Source organism: Myotis daubentonii, chromosome X (genome assembly GCF_963259705.1).
Source record: "Myotis daubentonii chromosome X, mMyoDau2.1, whole genome shotgun sequence".
Taxonomy (NCBI): Eukaryota; Metazoa; Chordata; class Mammalia; order Chiroptera; family Vespertilionidae; genus Myotis; species Myotis daubentonii.
Window position 1 is genome coordinate 129,624,274 of NC_081861.1, and position 18,990 is coordinate 129,643,263.

General features: G+C 37.9%; 1 protein-coding gene across 3 annotated transcripts in view; it reads right to left on the minus strand.

Moving 5' to 3' along the window:
• CDKL5 (cyclin dependent kinase like 5) overlaps nt 1–18,990 on the minus strand; it is a 188,129-nt gene that overhangs the window by 55,103 nt on the left and 114,036 nt on the right. For all 3 annotated transcript variants that reach the window (XM_059679845.1, XM_059679844.1, XM_059679843.1), the window contains 6 exons: nt 18,636–18,772; nt 14,189–14,309; nt 10,604–10,663; nt 7,162–7,252; nt 5,430–5,619; nt 2,024–2,104 (listed from right to left, as the gene is read on the minus strand). In XM_059679845.1, the coding sequence (XP_059535828.1) occupies nt 2,024–2,104; nt 5,430–5,619; nt 7,162–7,252; nt 10,604–10,663; nt 14,189–14,309; nt 18,636–18,772 (680 nt within the window). The remainder of the gene's footprint in view (nt 1–2,023; nt 2,105–5,429; nt 5,620–7,161; nt 7,253–10,603; nt 10,664–14,188; nt 14,310–18,635; nt 18,773–18,990) is intronic.

The following is an 18,990-nucleotide window of genomic DNA, read 5'->3' on the forward strand; positions in this document are numbered from 1 at the left end:
AATTCTATTTATATTAATATTCAATAATAACAAGGCAATATCTTTGGTAATAGAAATCAGAATCGTGGTTTCCAGGAGTAGGGAGGATGGAGTATACAGTCTGAGAGGCAGTCATGAGGAGACTTCTGGAATGTTAATAATTTTCTATATCCCAATTTGGGTGGGGTAACACAGATATACTTACGTTACAAAAATTAACTGAGATATACACATAATTTGTATACCTTATGAATATATCTTTTAATAAAATGGTTCTTTAATGTTGAGAAAACTTAAAGGTACATATATTAAATAAATAGGAATTAAGCTGTTTAACTTCCAAACTGGTATAAATGCAGAGATTCAGGTTATCATTGATGCTTGTAATTATATTTGGTAATGATTTAACAGGGAAAGTTCAATTATTTTTAACTATAAAAAGACAAAAGGCAGAAAACTTGAAATTGCATTTAATTCAGCTCTTCTACTTTATTATATTTATACTAGAGGCCCGATGCATGAAATTCGTGCATGGGTAGGGTCCCTAGGCCTGGCCGGTGATCAGGACCAATCTGTGGGGCCACTGGTGGGGCGATCAGGGGGCCTCTGCTGGCACCCGCCTTGGCTGGCCTGGGGCCTGCAGGCTGGGACCAGCTCTGCCCCCTAGTAGTCAGTGCATGTCATAGTGATTGGTCATTCTGCTGTTCAGCTGATTTGCATATTAGGCTTTTATTATAGGATTTTAAAAGTTACTAAATAATTAAGACCCTGGTAAGTAAATATTGATTGCATGAAAGAGCATATTGACAAAACCCAACTGATTTAAGAGATAATTTATGCCTAATTAACCTGAAAGAGCCTTGAGGGTTCTTTTTTTAATAGCATCTCTCAATCTGTGTTCAGAAGAACACTAGTGCTGTGGAGTTTTATTTTTAAAAAATGTATTCAGTATTTAATTAAATTTGGGAAATGTTGGGTGAGACAGAAATGCTTCTTTGCTGTGGGATTTCTGAGAGCCTTTATAGGTTAATGAATATGGTATGTGGCCTTTCTCAAAGGCCACGCCCCTCCCCCACCTCTGCCCCACGCCTATTTACAGTGTTCCTTGGCACACAGATTAACATAGTTTAAAGCACAGCAAAGTTCTGAGAGCACTGTTCAACAATTTCCAACTGTGCTAAGTATGCCTTTGGAAGGCTCTGTGCACAGTGCAACCACCTCTGATTTTGATGGTTGTCTGAATGGGCATATAACAAACCTGATCCATTAACAACTGTTTTTTAAAGGTCTACTTTAAAAAAACCAGCACTTGCTTATGCACTGACTGCCTATAATGAAGCTGGAGAAGTGTGGGGAAAAAATAGTTCTCACTCAAGGGGCTGACTTTGTCTACTAGAGAAGAAAACCATGAATAAAAACGGTGAGAATGTTTTCAGTAGTCCAGAGCAGGAAGACCTCCTGGACAGGTGCACTAGCAACAGGAGGAACACTCAGGCCCAGTAGAAGCAGTACTGTCAATTATCTGTGTCAAAAAGAGCCAGAAAGAGCCAAGGCTAGGAGAGAAGAGGCTAAGTTAAAAAATGAACAGAATTAGTTAAAATAATCTGATAAAATAATCTTATGAGAGGCCTTATCTATCATGTAAAAAAAATGTTAGAATCTCTTTTCTTTCAACATTCATTTTAAGATTTGTTTTAAAACCCAATGCTTGAAAAAAACACACACCTTATATTCAGCTCTTGAGTGCTGAATAAATTTAATTATTTCTTATTATTTATATTTAGATTGTTATTATTCTGTCCATTTTAGGATTATAATTTAGGTATCTCACAGTCCTGTTTAGATGAAATGTTATAATACCAGATACATCTGCTATTTAAAATAATTTCCATGTCTTTTAACACGATGCAGTCCCTATTATTCACCATTATACATCTATTAACAAAACATTTAATTTGTAAAAGCAGGCTATGGTCACAATTAAGACATAAGAGAACCCAAAAACCAAAAGACATTTCATACAGACAACATCAACTTGTCCCACCTTCATTAAGTCAAGTAAAACACTGTTTAAAATTCCAAGATATCTTCTCTCCAATGACTGAGGATGGTTAACAGCTGGAAACTGGAAGAACAACATGACAGGGTGTTAGCACAGGAGGAAGGGTATACCTGTGGGTGTACTGTCATTGATTCGAGAAGGTAGCAGCCGAACAGAAGTCCTTGCCCTAGTGCCAATCCAAGTCAAATTGATCTCATATGCATATTACTTTTGGTATCTATGTATCTGAGTTATGGATTAATAGAACTGGGTATTAAATAAAGGGAAAACTCACAGGTGAAAGATTATACTAAATCTCGTCAGACAATACTGAAGCATGCAAAACAAACCAAAATATAAACATTTGAAACTGTTTTTATACAGTATTGTCTGCTTATATAGAGAATTCAGTTACTATACAGTTAATACCGAATATATCTGCTTATACAGACAATTCTTGTCTTTTTCACAACAAGATGTCATTTACTCCTGAAAATTAGAGGGGAAGAAAAGAGGAAAAAGACAGAGAGGCCAGTTCCTGAGAGGCCACAGAAGTAGACATGGTGAATTAAGACACACATTGTATTATTGCTTTTATATACTTTTAAAATGACCTGTCTTCAATCCCTTCCTGTATGTAAGTTGGAACAGAAGGCACACAGGCTCTTAAGTTAACAAATGCATTTTTTTAATAAAATGAGGGGAAGAGGTCAAGTTTATTTAGATGTTCTGTCCTTCCCTCACATTTCACAATATCTTGAAGTACTTAAATCCCTACACATGCTAAATGAGCGAATGGGAGGAATGGTTATGTGGGAAAACAAACCAGGCCTTTAGGAGTGATTATGACCTCATCCCCACACTGTGCCTGCCAGGTAGGGCAGGAGAGAGAGAATATGAGGAAGACCTAAACCTTGCACTCAAGCACTACTCAGTCAGGTGGGAAAGCAATTATAAGTAACTGTGCAGCTGTAAATTCCCTGTGGAGCTCACAGAAAGGAGAGACCCAGGTGGTCTGCAGCTGTAGAAAAATCCATAGCTAATATTTGAGCCAGGTTTTGAGATAAGAAAAATGTGAGGATGGAGAAAAGTAGGACAGCATCTTCTACATAGAGGAAGTAGAAGAAGTGCCATGAGCTGAATTAACTCAGACACTAAGGCAACAACCTAACACTGATTTCTGAGGGAAGTGATGGTACATGAGGCATTTTAGCAATGATCATTCTTCTTATTTTAGAAATAAGAAAGGTGATGACCAGAAAGTTCAATAACTTGTTTGAGGCAAGTCACATGATGAAAAGGAAGTAGAACTAATTTGACCCCAAGTCTACAGTCCAAACCCACACTCTTCCCAAACCTAGGTACTTCTCTTCAGAGAGGTATAAAGGTTCCTTTGGATGTTGTCAGAGCATTAATTATTAGCCCAGAGACAGAGATACCTGTCTTACTGTGATAAAAGACTATACTGGTATTTTAGTGACTATTTTGCCCATGAGGTCTATCTTATGCTATCAGATACCACTTCCTTTTTTCCCCTCAGGGTAACATTTTCTAAAGGCAATGTGAAAAGACTGAAGTGAAGAGAGAAGGTTGGAGCAATCAGTTTGGGAGCAGCTGTCAATAGTTCAGGTAAAAAGGTGAAAGAGCGAAAGCAGCATTAGAGATGGAGAGAAGTTGAACTTGAGCGCTGACAGCACAAATTGGTTCAAGCGCTCATTCAAATACTCAGAGTCCCACTAAATATGCTGGGCTCTGTTAGAGGTTGGAAACACAGTGACAAAACATGATTTCTGCCCTTGGTGAGTTTATATTCTAGTGGCTGAGAACTAGACAATTAATAATTAACAAGTAAACAAACACAAATAATTACATACCATGAGAAGTGTTATGATGGGATAAAGGGTGCTATGGAAGATAACAGAAAGGAGGTGGGGGCAGTATGTTGGGGAGGTCAGAGAGAAGGGGCATTCCTGGAGCTGAAACTTACAAAATGAGAAGGGGTCGCACAGGGGAAGTCCCTTTACTGGAAGGAGGTGCAAGACTCAAATCCAGGAGATTGGAAAAACCTTGGAATGTTTATGAAAGTCAAAGAAAAAGAAAGGCAAGTGTGGTGACAGTTTGGAGGGAAGGGAATAGAGACCAGTATAAGCTGAGGTCAGGAAGCTAGAAGGACCTGAATCAGGCAAGGTGTCGTAGGCTATGAGAAGGAGCTTGGATGTATTCTCAGCCAAACAGGAATTCATGAATTATGAATAACTCTATGTCTGAATAGATTTTCCTTTCTGCTAGACTGAGGGTGAGTCCTACCTATTGTCATTTTAACAACTGTTGAACTCTGTGCATCCTAATTTATAGTCATAATTTGGCTAATCTTTGGCTTACTAAAACAAAAAAAAATAAAAGGAGAAAAGAGAAACTTGTTGGAGGTAACAACGATTTGAAAGAGAGAAGAAAAAACAGGAAGGAGATGAGAAACTATACACTTCTGTTTACTCCTTTCTTTGGCATTCGGAGTGGGTGCTGTGTTGGACACTCATGTGTGATGAGGGGTGCTCTTCAAAGTGAAATGAACTGAGGTTCAGAAACTCAAAGGAAGAAACAAAGTGCTTTGCAAATGTCAAGAAAACACGGTTTGAGAATTATGCATTTAAGAGAAAGAAAGAGATTGGTGACGAGATTGTTTTATAGTTCCCACAACGGCCACCACCAATTGGCATGCTGGCCCAAACAGGGTAGTTGACAACTAAAAAATGTAGCTTTGGGGGTAGATGAAAGAGAGAAGCAGCCTAGAACTGGCCACTTCCATAAGGTGCTTCTGCAGGCCGGTTGTCCCTCATTTAGGGAAAATTTATATTTTAAGACGCTTTTTAGTATATTTTCTGAAAAGTTTTATACAACATTAGCAAGTCTCAAAAAGGCTGCCCAAGACAATACACTAGTTTGAAAAGAAGACAATGTTTCACTGTCAACAGAAATAGCCACAAGAACAGCATCTTTAAATCTGAAGAATGTTAAGTATTCATAGTCTTCCTCAAATCACTACAAATATGTCTGTTCAAATAAGCAGCAGCTATTTGTACATTTTTACATCTTTTGGGGATGCTTAATATTTTGGATAAACAAACATTCTGAGATAACCAAAGTTTAGAATATAATAATACCCAAACTAGAAAAGGCTTTAAAAAATTGGTACATACAAGTTAGGAAAAAATAAGCAGCTCCCACTTTCAAATTCAGGCCACTTTTTAAAATTAACAAATACTATATAAGATTCAAATATAAAATATTATAGTGGGGTTTATAAACATTGCAATGAGAAAGAGAATAGCTAAGCATTCCATTTTGTAATGAACAATGATTTAAATATTGCTGTACTAGTTCCATTTTGAGTTTTCGCAAAGCCTCTTACCCGGAGCCCATGGAAACGAGGATTACTGTAGAAGAGCTTCATCTGCTCAGATGGAAGTGGTCCTAGCACCTTCTGAATGGTAAAGAGCTGGTCAATTTCACTTTCTCCAGGAAATAAAGGTTGTCCATCACTAAGCTCCCCAAGAATACAGCCCACTGACCACATATCTACGGATTTTCCATAGGGAGCTCTGAAAAGCAAGGGAGAAATTATCCTGGCAATTGAAGAAATATATTTTAATAATTTCCAAATTATTTTGAACAGATTCATGATTTAAAACACATTTATGTATTTAAGGAATTAAAAAAGTGCCATGTGGATAAAAGGGAGGCTAAAAAAAGGGATATCCAAGTAAAAATTTAGAACACAAGTGAATAAATCTATGCTAAAAAATTGTTTAATAACAATTTAGATAGCATACAGTAAGTTGAAATCTATTCACATCTGGGTGTATTTTGAACATGAATAGCTTAATAAACCTTAATAGAGTGCAAACGCCTGGTAACACCTCACTTGGGGAATGAAATGCTCCCAAAAATTTGTTCTAGGTCAGCAAATTTCAACCTTTTTCATCTCATGGCACACATAAACTAATTAATACAATTCTGCAGCACATGAAAATAGACTTTTTGCCAATCTGATAAAAATAGGTATCATTTTGATTTATTTACAAAAAATAAAAATAAATAATTAGCTACTCATTTTGCTCCAAAGTGACTTTTTAAAAAACCAGGTACTTATACTTGTATATAAGTATTTATGGTACCAAAGAGAAACCAGACACAACATTATTATATGATGTGACCAATGAGATGCAACTCTATTATATGACCTATATATTTATGGTTCAAGACTGGGCATTCACAGTAGATGGCTATTATGTTGGCTGTTGTCATTTTTTTCAATTTGACAATCTAAGGGAAAAGAGGTCAGTGCCTCTGATTAAATCAGGTATTACATGTTTTAAAAATTCTTGTGGCACACTGGTAAATCCAAATTACAATCCCTCTCAAAGAAAATGGACTACGCATCCCAGTGAGTCCAAACAGAGGTACACAGAAGAAATAGACAAAAACAACCTCTGTGGACATCCACATTCTTAATGTGAAAGATTATTAACAAAGATGGCTGCAATAATTCCCCCCATTTCCATACATCTCTCACTTTGCAATGTGACCCTGCCACTCATCCCACCAAGAACTGTAGTTTATTCCTCCATCCCTTGAATCAGGACTTGGCCATGTAATGTGCTTTGGCCAATGAGGCAAAAGCTATGCAAACAGAAGCTTGAAAACAACTTCTGGTTTGGGGCTTGCCCTAATGCTGCAGGGAGTTCTGTTATCACACACAGAAACTTGGACTAGCCTACTGGAGAATGAGTCCCCATGGGACAGAGATGGTCTGTCCCAGCTGTGGCCCCATAAACCAACCAGCCTCCAGATGACCTGTCACAGACTGACTGTAGTGACATTAGCAACTCCAGTTGAGACCAGCAGAAGAACCATCCAGCTGAACTCAAATTGCTGATTCCCCCAAATCACTGGCACTCAGAATAGTGAGCAAATAAAATGGTATTTTGTTTAATGCCATTAAGTTTTAGGGTGGTTTGTTACAGTGGAATAGGTAACTGGTATTTCATTAACTGATGTTATTTTCCATAGATGATCTCAGAGCTAATTATATAGGATCAGCAGATATGCAGATGTCATTCTATTTGGGGAAGATAACTCACCCAAGTAAGAGTTCTGGGGATCGATACCACCTGGTGGCCACATACTCTGTATAATTAGCATTATTGCCTTCTGATAGATTCCGAGCAAAACCTGAAAGATAACAAAGCCCAAAGATGTAACTTTGAAAAAGAAATCATGTTGGCAAAATATTTCAGTGCTAGCAATATTTTAAAGGAACATGAAAAGAACATAATGACTGGTATTGATGGGCTGTTTATTAAGTGTTCTTGTTATTTTAAAAGTTTAATCCACTGTTCATATGTCAATTAAAAGCATGTATTCACTAAAAAACAAACCAAAAAAAACAACAGTCTCCCTCTCTGACTAAGGAATCCATGTTTTCAAAATCATCACATGCTTTAATATGCATTCAGAGCATATTTTTTAAGTATAAACTTTTATTCTTTAAATATATTTTTAATTGATTTCAGAGAGGAAGGGAGAGGGAGAGAGAGATAGAAACATCAATGATGAGAGAGAATCATTGATCAGCTGACTCCTGCATGCCCCCCACTGGAGATCGAGCCTGCAACCCGGACATGTGCCTTTGACTGGAACCAAACTCGGGATCCTTCAGTACACAGGCCGATGCTCTATCCACTGAGCCAAACCAGCTAGGGCCAGAGCATATTTATTTTTTTTTAGACATATTCCTCTTTTTTAAAATATATTTTATTGATTTTTTACAGAGAGGAAGGGAGAGAGATAGAGAGTTAGAAACATCGATGAGAGAAAGACATCGATCAGCTGCCTCCTGCACACTTCCTACTGGGGATGTGCCCGCAACCCAGGTACATGCCCTTGACCGGAATCAAACCCGGGACCCCTCAGTCCTCAGGCCGACGCTCTATCCACTGAGCCAAACCGGTTATGGCAGAGAGCATATTTTTTAAATAGTTCTCCCAATAAATACAAACCTTAAGAACAAAATGAAGCCCACAAAAGCCAGAAGTCAAAGCTAAACTAGTGTATCCCAGCAGTCATTATATGCTGCAATGTGGGCCATTCATGGTATTTGTATATCTACTGCTGCTGATCAGCTCCAACCATTATAGAAGCAAGTAACAGCTGGCAATGACAGAAACAAAGCAGGCCAAAATTATTTTTATCTCCTAATGTGACTAAGAAGCACATTAGAGATATCTTAATTACCTTATAGACTCTATTACTATTTTCCCCCAAAGCCATTTCAAGAGGTTTTAGGGTCACAAAATAAACCAGCAGGTAAGTTAATTACCCATCTAACTCACCAAAAGTAATAGGGATTTCTTGTAAATAGCTATAGAAAACCAGAACATTAAAATTGGGGGTAAAAATTAAGGTGTATATTACTTTTGAAAAGTGGAAAATAGTATTTCTTAAAATGGAACAGTAAAAAAATAAAAACTACAGAAGAAAACAAAACCTTAACTTCAGTTAATTAATACTTCTTTGTAAGACATATTTTGAAGGAATATTTGTATTTGTACATGGGGTTCTTCCAGCTAAACAAAGGAGCTACATGCTCTGGGAGGGAAAGCAATTAGGAAGTCCTTATAAGGGATGCCCAGGGCACAGTAGTGTCGCCATGCTGAACTTCTGGACCATTTAAAATGGTCTTTTCTTTAAATGATGCTAGACTAGGGATACTCTTTTCCTATTCTACAGGCATTCTACTAACCATTCTACAGGCATCTTTTATAACTTGCTTAACAAATTTCAGTAACTGTGGAGTTTAAGCAGATCACCAACCCCATAGTTCATGGATACACAGTAAAGGGTCTATGAGCTGCACAAAGTCTCAGTATTTGGTGGTTATCACAATTTGGGTAGGAAGTAAAAAAGAGATATTATTCCTGAATATCATAATTCTAAGGAAATGCCAAAAATGCCACGATCAAAATCTTTTAACTATAGTAGTCATTATTTTCTTTTTATTTTCCTAAGCACATCTTAAGATGTTTAGGATACATCAGGACTCTTCTCTGCAATATTCCTTGTCATATAGTATGAAGAAAATTAAGTTCTATGTAAAATGGTTTTCTCAAGGAAGCAGGTTCAAAATCTTTGAAAACATTGGCTAGAAACAGTTACACATGCTTCAAATTGCTACACTGCACAAAACTGGTCATTCTAAAGTGATTTCTTGGAATGTTTCCATGTCTCACTTGTGTGCTCCATCTCCTAAGTACTAATCTAACTTTTGTTTACAAAAAGAAGTGACTCTCATTTATATGTGGAGGTTTATATTGTATGTGATTATATTTGAATATCTGAAAAATTAAATTTTAAAAAAGTCAAGTTATTTTTCAATATATGGATTAGACAAAACTACAATTCACAAAAGTGATTCATGCCTTAAACACCCCATATTTTTAATACAGAATTTTATACACAGGAAACAATATAGAATTTTCTAGTAGAAGAAAATACAACTTGAAAACTTCATTATACACTCAACCAGAAGCTGGAGTATTACACATTAATTACTAATCTCATTCACTGAACATTTAAAGAGAATAGAACTGTCCTAAAAATGTCTTTTGATCTTACAGATATATAACATGTGCATTCACACCATACACACGTATGTATTTACATAGGCATATTTTCAGTGTTTATGATTATGACTAAAACAATTTCTATCAACATTTAAAATATTTAAAAAAAAATTTATTCTACTCAAACCAGAGGTTATTTCCTAGAAAACTCTCTTTCAGGGGTCATTAACTGCCAGACTTATGAATATATGCACATGCATGCATTTGAATACTCATGAAATAACTACTGCATGATGAATTTTTTAAATAGTAGACAATACTATGTAGAACAGAGAGTAGTATTCTTCCTGCTATCAATTTTTCAGTATATGACCAAATAAAATGTTTCTCTGCTACTTAAATTAAAACATAAAAAATACTTTAAATACGCTTGTGAAAACTACCTATGGGTTATATTAACTCAATTTTGTATAGTAGTCCTCCCTTATCACAGGGGCTACATTCTAAGACACACATACCCTCTCCCCCTCCCACCCCCCCGCCGTGGATGCCTAAAACCACAGATAACACTGAACCCCGTATCTGCTGTTTTTTTCCTACACATACATGCTTTTTCACTTAAAAGAAGCATTTCACAGCTTATCTTGCACTTTGGAGCCATAATTAGTAAAATAAGGGTTACCTGAACACAAGCACTGGTGTACTGAGATAGTCTATCTGATAACTGAGACAGATACTGTGATTCAATCCCAGGCGAGACAGCAGAAAAACGTGAGATTCCATTACACTACTTAGACTTGAGTGACACACAATTTAAAACTTACAAATTCATTATTTCTATAATTTTCCATTTAATATTTTCTGGTCTCAGCTGACCATGAGTAAAAGAAACCACAGAAAGTGAAACTACAGATAAGGGAGGACTACTGTACTTAAAGGGCTCAATTTCTTTTCAACTTACCAAAGTCACACAGCTTCAAAACATCATTGTGGCTGATTAAGAGATTTTCTGGCTTTATATCTGGAGCATCAAGATTAAAAAACAATGATTAAAACATGTCCCATGTACTGCTGATTGACGCCATAGAACACTATAATAGCACCTAACTAGAAATATTCAGTGATTTGAATAGAAACCTGTGGCAGTGAAAAGCAGAGCAACACATTTTATGCTGGTACATAAAAGTTCCATTAATTTCTTTTTGAAGAACATGAAGACCGCAATTTCAAAAATATTTTCCCCTTAAATCTTAAAGGCATTAATTACATTTTTGAACGGAATTTAAGGATGAGTGAATCTAGGCCACCACATTTTAAGGAACTATTTTTACTTTTTGAGAGCAAATACCTAGCATTGTATTTACCAGAGGAAAAAATACATATAAGATACATTTTCTGTTATGATTTTCTGTGTAGTTTCTATATTTATATATCTCTTTAGCTTTTCTATGTGGCTCACAATTATAAATCTCTAATGTTGAATGAAGCTATATTGAATGTGTCAAAGTAAGATTTCTCATTTTTTCCATGGATCTTTTGAAGCTGTGGTGGGAGTTGAGGAGTAGAAATACACAGAAAATGCAAATTAATATCCCCCTTGGAAGGCATCTCACAACTGCATTTTTATTTTTTTAAAATATATTTTATTGATTTTTTACAGAGAGGAAGGGAGAGGGATAGAGAGTTAGAAACATCGATGAGCGAGAAACATCAATCAGCTGCCTCCTGCACACCCCCCACTGGGGATGTGCCTGCAGCCAAGGTACATGCCCTTGATGAGAATCGAACCTGGGACCCTTGAGTCCACAGGCCGACGCTCTATCCACTGAGCCAAACCGGTTAGGGCACAACTGCATTTTTAGAGAACCCATCATCTACCATATGGTAGAGGTGAAAATGGAGGAACGGAAGGGGTAGAAATAAAATCTGTAGATTTCAGAATCATGGTTTCTATTGCTAATTCCCAACCATTGATTCACTATACACTTAACCAAATCATTGTAACACTATGAAAATGCAGTTAAATCAGTTCCTTATTAATAGCCTCAAACTGAAAGTACAGACTGTTATTTTACCCTAGACACTAGATTTCCAGCTGTTGGACGTCTATCCATGCCATCCTTGATAAAAATAACTACTATGAAAGTCAAATGCAAGAGAAATATCAACTGTCTGTTTCTAGAAATAATAGGACTCAGCATTCTTCACAAGGTATTCTTAAAGTGAGACTATCTTTAAAGTGATATCCTTGTGTCTCTATATAGGTAAATTAAAATGTAGTATCACTTATTTGACAATTAAAAGACAAGAAGTATATATAACATTTTCTGACAAACATCTTTTAGCTTTATCCTTGTATCAGTTTATGTCCCATGATTGCAAAACTCTGGAATGCAAGAGAGATTATCAGAAGACTAGAGGCCTGGTGCACAAAAATTTGTGCACTTGGGGGGGGGGTGTCCCTCAGCCTGGCCTGTGCCCTCTCGCAGTCTGGGACCCCTCAGGGGATGACCACCTGCTGGCTTAGGCCCACTCCCCGGGGGATTAGGCCTAAGCTGGCAATCAGACATCCCTCTGGCAGCCCAGGAGCCCTCGGGGGATGTCCACTTGCCAGCGGGTAGCAGGCCTAAGCTGCAGTCTGACATCCTTAGTGCTGCTGAGGAGGCGGGAGAGGCTCCCACCACCACCGCTGTACTGGCAGCCATCAGCCTGGCTTGTGGCTGAGCAGAGCTCCCCCTGTGGGAGTGCACTGACCACCAAGGGGCAGCTCCTGCATTGAGTGTCTGCCTCCTGGTGGTCAGTGTGTCATAGTGACCAGTCATTCCCAGTCTTTCTGCTGTTAGGGTCAGTTTGCATATTACCCTTTTATTATATAGGATAGGATAGAGGCCTGGTGCACGGGTGGGGGCCGGCTGGTTTGCCCTGAAGGGTGTCCCAGATCAGGGTGGGGGTCCAGCTGGGGTGCCTGGCCAGCCTGGGTGAGGTGCTAATGGGTGTTTGCAGGCTGGTAACACCCCCTTCAGGGTGGGGGTCCTGCTGGGGTGCGTGGCCAGCCTGGGTGAGGGGCTGATGACTGTTTGCAGGCTGGTCAAGCCCCCCCTAATGGGGACCCTCACCCTATGGAGGTTTGGCCAGCCTGGGTGAGGGGCTAAGGGCCATTTTCAGGCTGGCCAAGCCCCCCGGCGACGGAAGCTCCCAGCCTCTCCGTTTTTTTCTTTTTATTCTGGGATTTATTTACCTTCTATAATTGAAACTTTGTTGCCTTCAGTGGAGCTCAGAGCCAGCCAGGGCAGGCGAGAAGCTTGGCTTCCTCCATCACTGGGGCAACCAAGCCTCATGCTCACTCCAGCTCCGTGGCCACGGCTGGCTGAAAGCAGGTATCTGGGGTTTATTTAGCTTCTATAATTGAAACTTTGTTGCCTTTAGTGGAGCTCAGAGCCGGCCAGGGTGGGCGAGAAGCTTGGCTTCCTCCATCACTGCAGCAACCAAGCCTCCTACTCGCTCCAGCTCTGTGGCTGCCAGCCACCATCTTGGTTGGGTTAATTTGCATATAGTCGCTCTGATTGGCTGGTGGGCATAGCTTAAGGTGTAGTGAAGGTAGGTCAATTTGCATGTTTGTCTTTTATTAGATTAGATAAATGGTATAGAGTTAAAGACCGTGCAATTCATGGTCATAAAGCATAAAACAAAACAGTTTATGAAAGTATAATCATGGCCTTTATGTCAAGTTGGTCATGCATGTGTCCTGCAACAATGGGCAGTTTTTAGTAACAGGTAAGGAAACTTAGGAGATAAAGGTACAGACTGGAGATCTTGGTCTCTAAGGGAATAAGCAATGACTGTTAATGCGATTGGGAGGGTGGGGGGTGTCAGTGATTTAGTGACTATCTCTAAAGTCTGATTTGGGGTTTGTTTCACATTACCTGATCTAACTGAAGAACCAAAGGCAATGGAGAGAATCCCCCTGCCCCCACCCAGTAAGCGCTAAAGTTTGAACCTGTTGAGTTTTTTGTTTTTAATCCTCACCCGAGGACATTATTCCATTGATTTTTAGAGAGAGTGGAAGAGAGAGGTAAAGACAGAGAGAAATACAGATGTGAGAGAAACACATCGATTGGTTGCCGCCTGCACATGCCCTTACCAGGGCCTTGGCTAGGGAGGATCTTGCAACCGAGGTATGTGCCCTGGAACGGAATGAAACCCAGGACCCTTTGGTCCACAGGCCAATGCTCTATGCACTGAGCGAAACCAGCTAGGGCCTGTTGAGTTTTTTATAACACTAGGTGATTCTAGAGTTAAGAGTGAATATGGTTATACAAACACAGAAATCTCACCATAATATCCAAGTAAATTTGCCGTCCATTCTTTTTTGTGATACAAAACGAGACTTGGAAGGCAAACAAGGTCTCATATCCTGTACTTACAAAATGTATTTAATTTCAATGGAATTTCAGTGTCTATGGAAATATTATGATAGTAATATATGAAGTATTTTACTGTTAACTTTGATATTTGAACATTTGTATTTCAAAAATTCCATACTTACCCCTATGAACAATATCATTCTTATGGCACCAGTGAATAGCTTTGATTAGCTGATAGATATAACTTTTTACTTTTTCAGGTGGAACTCCATTTGGCATTTCTTCCAGCAACTCGAGCATATTCTAAAAATTAAATAGGGAGCCATTAATCTCCAAAATTAGGTAGGCCCATAAATTATATGTTAATAATTTAAAAAAACATCTTGGATGATAACTCATCCAATACACAGCCTGCATTTTTTTAAATTGTTTTGCTTTTCATCTATAACCTTTCTCATGTTGAAGTAGGATATTGTATTAAATAAAGGTTCTTTTTAAAGAGAATTTCCTACTCCCCAGTACTGTCCCAAATAATAATCCTGTGCGCTTTTCATTCTCCCTAAAAACTTTCAGGTATAATTTTAGCAGTTTTCAATGGAAAAACAACAATACAAAGTAGAGATAAGACATGAAGGGAATCATTTTAACAGTGCATTGTGCATCTTTAATATAATTTTGCAATAAAATCAAGCCTTGAAAATATTCCTGGGAGACCTGGAAAACATTCTTAAAAGAAATAATCCCTAAGATTAGTAGTGTTCAATACAATCAGTGTAAAAACTAAAACAGGCTAGAAAATACTGCTGAAATAAAAATTCAGACTCCAAACAAATCAATATTGAAAATTTCAGTTTGGAATGACCATTCTAAAATTCATGGAAGTTTTTCATGAAGTACAAACTCTAGTTAACCAGTCTCACTGAATTTCCAGATTAACCAAACATTCTCCATTCCCTCTGAAAAGTACAAGACTAAGGCCCATAGCACCACTAACATTTACTGTTTGTAGATGACCATCTAGGACCGTGGTCAGCAAACTGTGGCTCGTGAGCCACATGTGGCTCTTTGGCCCCTTGAGTGTGGCTCTTCCTAAGCCTTAGGAGTACCCTAATTAAGTTAATAACAATGTATCTACCTATATAGTTTAAGTTTAAAAAATTTGGCTCTCAAAAGAAATTTCAATCATTGTACTGTTGATATTTGGCTCTGTTGACTAATGAGTGTGCCGACCACTGATCTAGGACAACAGTTCTCAAAGTGTGATCTGTGGCTCTCTGGAGGCGGTTCTCAGACCATGAGAAGGGATGATGAAGTTAAAACTATAGTCATAATAACACTCAACCTTTTTCACTGTGCTGGCATTTACACTTATGGCACAAAACAATGATGGATAAATTGGTAGCACTTAACATGAATCAAGGCTTTTGATCCTTCAATGCCACACCCTTGCAGTTAAAAAAACAAACCAGTTTTAGTTAAGGATGTATTTGATGAAGCAGTACATGTCTTATTAAATTTCAATTCTCAAGTACATGTCTTTTTAGGAACCTACACGATAAAATGAGGAATACACACAAAACACTTCTTGCTGCTGCACATCACAGCAGATGGTCATTTTAAGGAAAAGACTTGGGCAATTGAGTTGCAAACTGAACAAGCCACTTTTCTTGTGGAACACCATTTTGCACTTGAAAGAATGACGGACACACAAACGTATTTATGTTAACATGCATAATGGGTTTATTATTGTTATTTAAATAGATTAATATTGTTATATTGTTCTGTTTTGACTTCTAAAAAAAATAGTAACAGATAAAACGCACATAAATAAAAAGCTCTTAGGGTTCCCAATAATGTTTAGAAGTGTAAAGGAGTCCTGAGACCAAAAAGTTAGAAAAGTGCTGCTCTCATACAACATGACAACTTCGTTCTCACCTATGTTAGTACCTAAAGAAGATTAAGACTGGAGAAGTTTATGTTTGCTTTAGGTCAGTTCCCAGGTGCTTTCTATGGCACAAATGACCAGTCAAGTTGTATACATATAAACAGTTTTGATTTACAATACAGCCATACCTATTTCTAACAGATGCACTTGTTATTTTAATATAACTAAATATCACATAAACCAATGAAATACTGTTTTTTTAAAAGGGAGTTGCTGTTTGTAAGAAAATTAAATTTCACACTTTGGAAAGACTTAATAAAGGAAAACCATTAAACATACTGCCCTCTAATCAAATGTCAGTACAACAACCATAAAACATTGGAAGGACAGGGATGGTGGCAGTGATCAGAATTCTGCACTGAGGTTGCTTTGCAATGTTTCTAAGCTCTTGCCTCACTTTAAAGAAGCTGGCACAGAATAATATCATAGTTGATGCATTACAGGTATGATGTATGCAAGAAAGACCCATCAGAACACCAATCAGAAGATCAGTACTCAAAAGGCCTTGACCCTACCTCTGAAGGACGGTAAATCTGTATTTATTTGTTTTAAGTTAAAAGAAAATGTTTCAAGTAGGTATACACCATTTTTAAAATGCTTCTCCACTTGAATTGCCCTTTTCAATTAACAAATGCACAGGTCCCAAATGCACAGGAGGAATAAGAGGGCTTTGTAATAGAGCAAATAAATTGTCTCATTTCATATTCAACTCTAAATCCCTCAGTGGCAGAGAAGAATTCATTCTTCTCTCATTCCACAGTAATACAATTTGTAAGTGGATGCATAGGTGGCCAGAATGAAGAGTATATTTCTCTGCTGCCTTACAGCTAGTGGGGCCATGTAACTAAATCCTGGCCAATGGGATGTGATAGCTGGAGCTCTGTCTTGACTGTGAGGACAAGGGTCACATCTCAGGGGTGGTGAGCAGAAAGGCAGAAGCAGCCTGGAATTCCTATGGCTGTGGAGTTACCATACCAGCCCTATACTGCCCACCTTTGCATCTGTGCATGAGAAACTTCTATTTTATTTTAGCTCCTGTGGTCCTGCATCTATTACAATCCCCTGCCCCTAAAGCATCCTTCTCCTTGCCCTCTTGAGATTTGTCAATCGTTAGGCACTGCCACTGACGGAATGGTGTGATGGTCACCTTCTACTGAAAAAATACAGGATCAGAGGAAGAATCCCAGACCCGGGGTCAGGAAACTAGAGTTCTGGTAGAGTTCTGCCTCTTACTAACAGACAGATCTCAGATATGACAGATTATCTGAAACAAAGAGGTGATTTCTGCATTTATTCCTACTAAACGGTTATTAATCGTGAATAATCACCATGAGTAGAACAGAAATAAAAAGGATAAACTGAAACAGATGTCAGAATTTTATCAATTGGCAGTGAAAACTACAAATGGCATGATTATTTTTGACAACTGTAAAATAATTTAAACAACATCTGCTTTTACAGCAATCCTTTTTGTATGACTTTAAAAAATATATCAAATTTCAGTTTTATTTTGGTGGGGAAGGTCTAGGAAAATACCTAAATTGACACTGAAAAAGAAAACCTAAAACAAATTTTGGAAATAAACCATAAAGCAGTGTTTAAAACAACAAAAAGCCCTGTAACTTTTCAACTTCTGCTTGTAATGAAGTGACTATGTATATTTTTTAATTAGAAAAATAGTTTGTAAAACCTGAATTAATTCAAAAGCCACATCACTGGTTAGCTGTCTCAGCAACACTGCTTTCCATTTCCTAATGATGGTGGTGGTGGTGATACTCGGTCATTTGTGCCAAAGAAAGTACCTGGGAACTGACCTAAAGCAAACATAAACCTTTCCAGTCCTAATCTTCAGATAATAACATAGGAAGTCAGCAGAGCCACCTATTTAATGATTAAGGAAATCTTTAAAGGTCCATCTGGCTCCTGTTTGTTTTCCTCTTTTTAAAGCACTGATTTAAGTTCTTGACAATAACCAACTGCTGTAGGTCAACTGCTGTCCAAGAAAATCATAGGCACATAAAACGGATTACTATAGCATGCATTTGCCCTTAGGTCCCATTATTAAAACTGTCACTAATAGTTAACATTTTTTAAATGTATACTAAAACAAACACTCAGACAACTTGAACAATGTGTGATTTTCTCCCCCGCGCCCCCCCTCCCCCCTAACCGTTTCCAATTCCTTTATCTGTGGTCTCACCTTATGCCTCCTGGCACATCTTTTTCCCTCAAATATAGCCAAAGCACTGGCAATTCACAAGAGGCTTCATGAACCCACCCATTCACCAACCTTAGGTCTGATTCAGACACCCATCCTATGCTTGTGAGGTATCTTACACGTATTCTCCCATCCTGTACCGTTGCCGCCCATTTATTTGTCTCCCTCAACAGTCTCGCTTAGGTTTAATTAAAATAAACCAAGTCTAAAAATTACTTGTTGAACACGAATTCTCAGACTGTAGAAGCCAAGCCAATACACTGTTTAAACTTAAGGTTATATCTATACAGTGAAATTGTATAAAATCCGTCAATATATTTCAGGACTTCTCTAATGATTATGGGTAATACTTTCCTTGGATTAGGAGAACATTGACAAATCATAATGACACTTTCTTGAATGGTATCAGAAACAGCCCTAAGTAAAAGAATCAGGCAAATATCCATAGCATCGATTAGTGACTTACTTTTTCCACATACTCAAACACCAAGTATAATTTCCCCCTCCGACGAAAGGCTTCTTTCAGCTCCACAATGTTTTCCTGTTTGAGAGTACGAAGCATTTTAAGCTCTCGTAAGGTCGTTTCCTTGACCTCTTCATTTTCTAGAATGTAAACATGGTGAATAGAGTAAATTAAAGCTTTCAAACTACTCTTCAAAAAATTCTAAGAACACTGAAAACATACTAATTTCACTTTCCACTTTGAGTATTTCTGCGTAAGAAGTCTACGGATGACACATTATATAGAACCTTTTCTTGTTCAAAGGATCAAGAGTAAGAAACTTTAAGAAAAGGCTTACTTAACCAGCACAAACCCAATT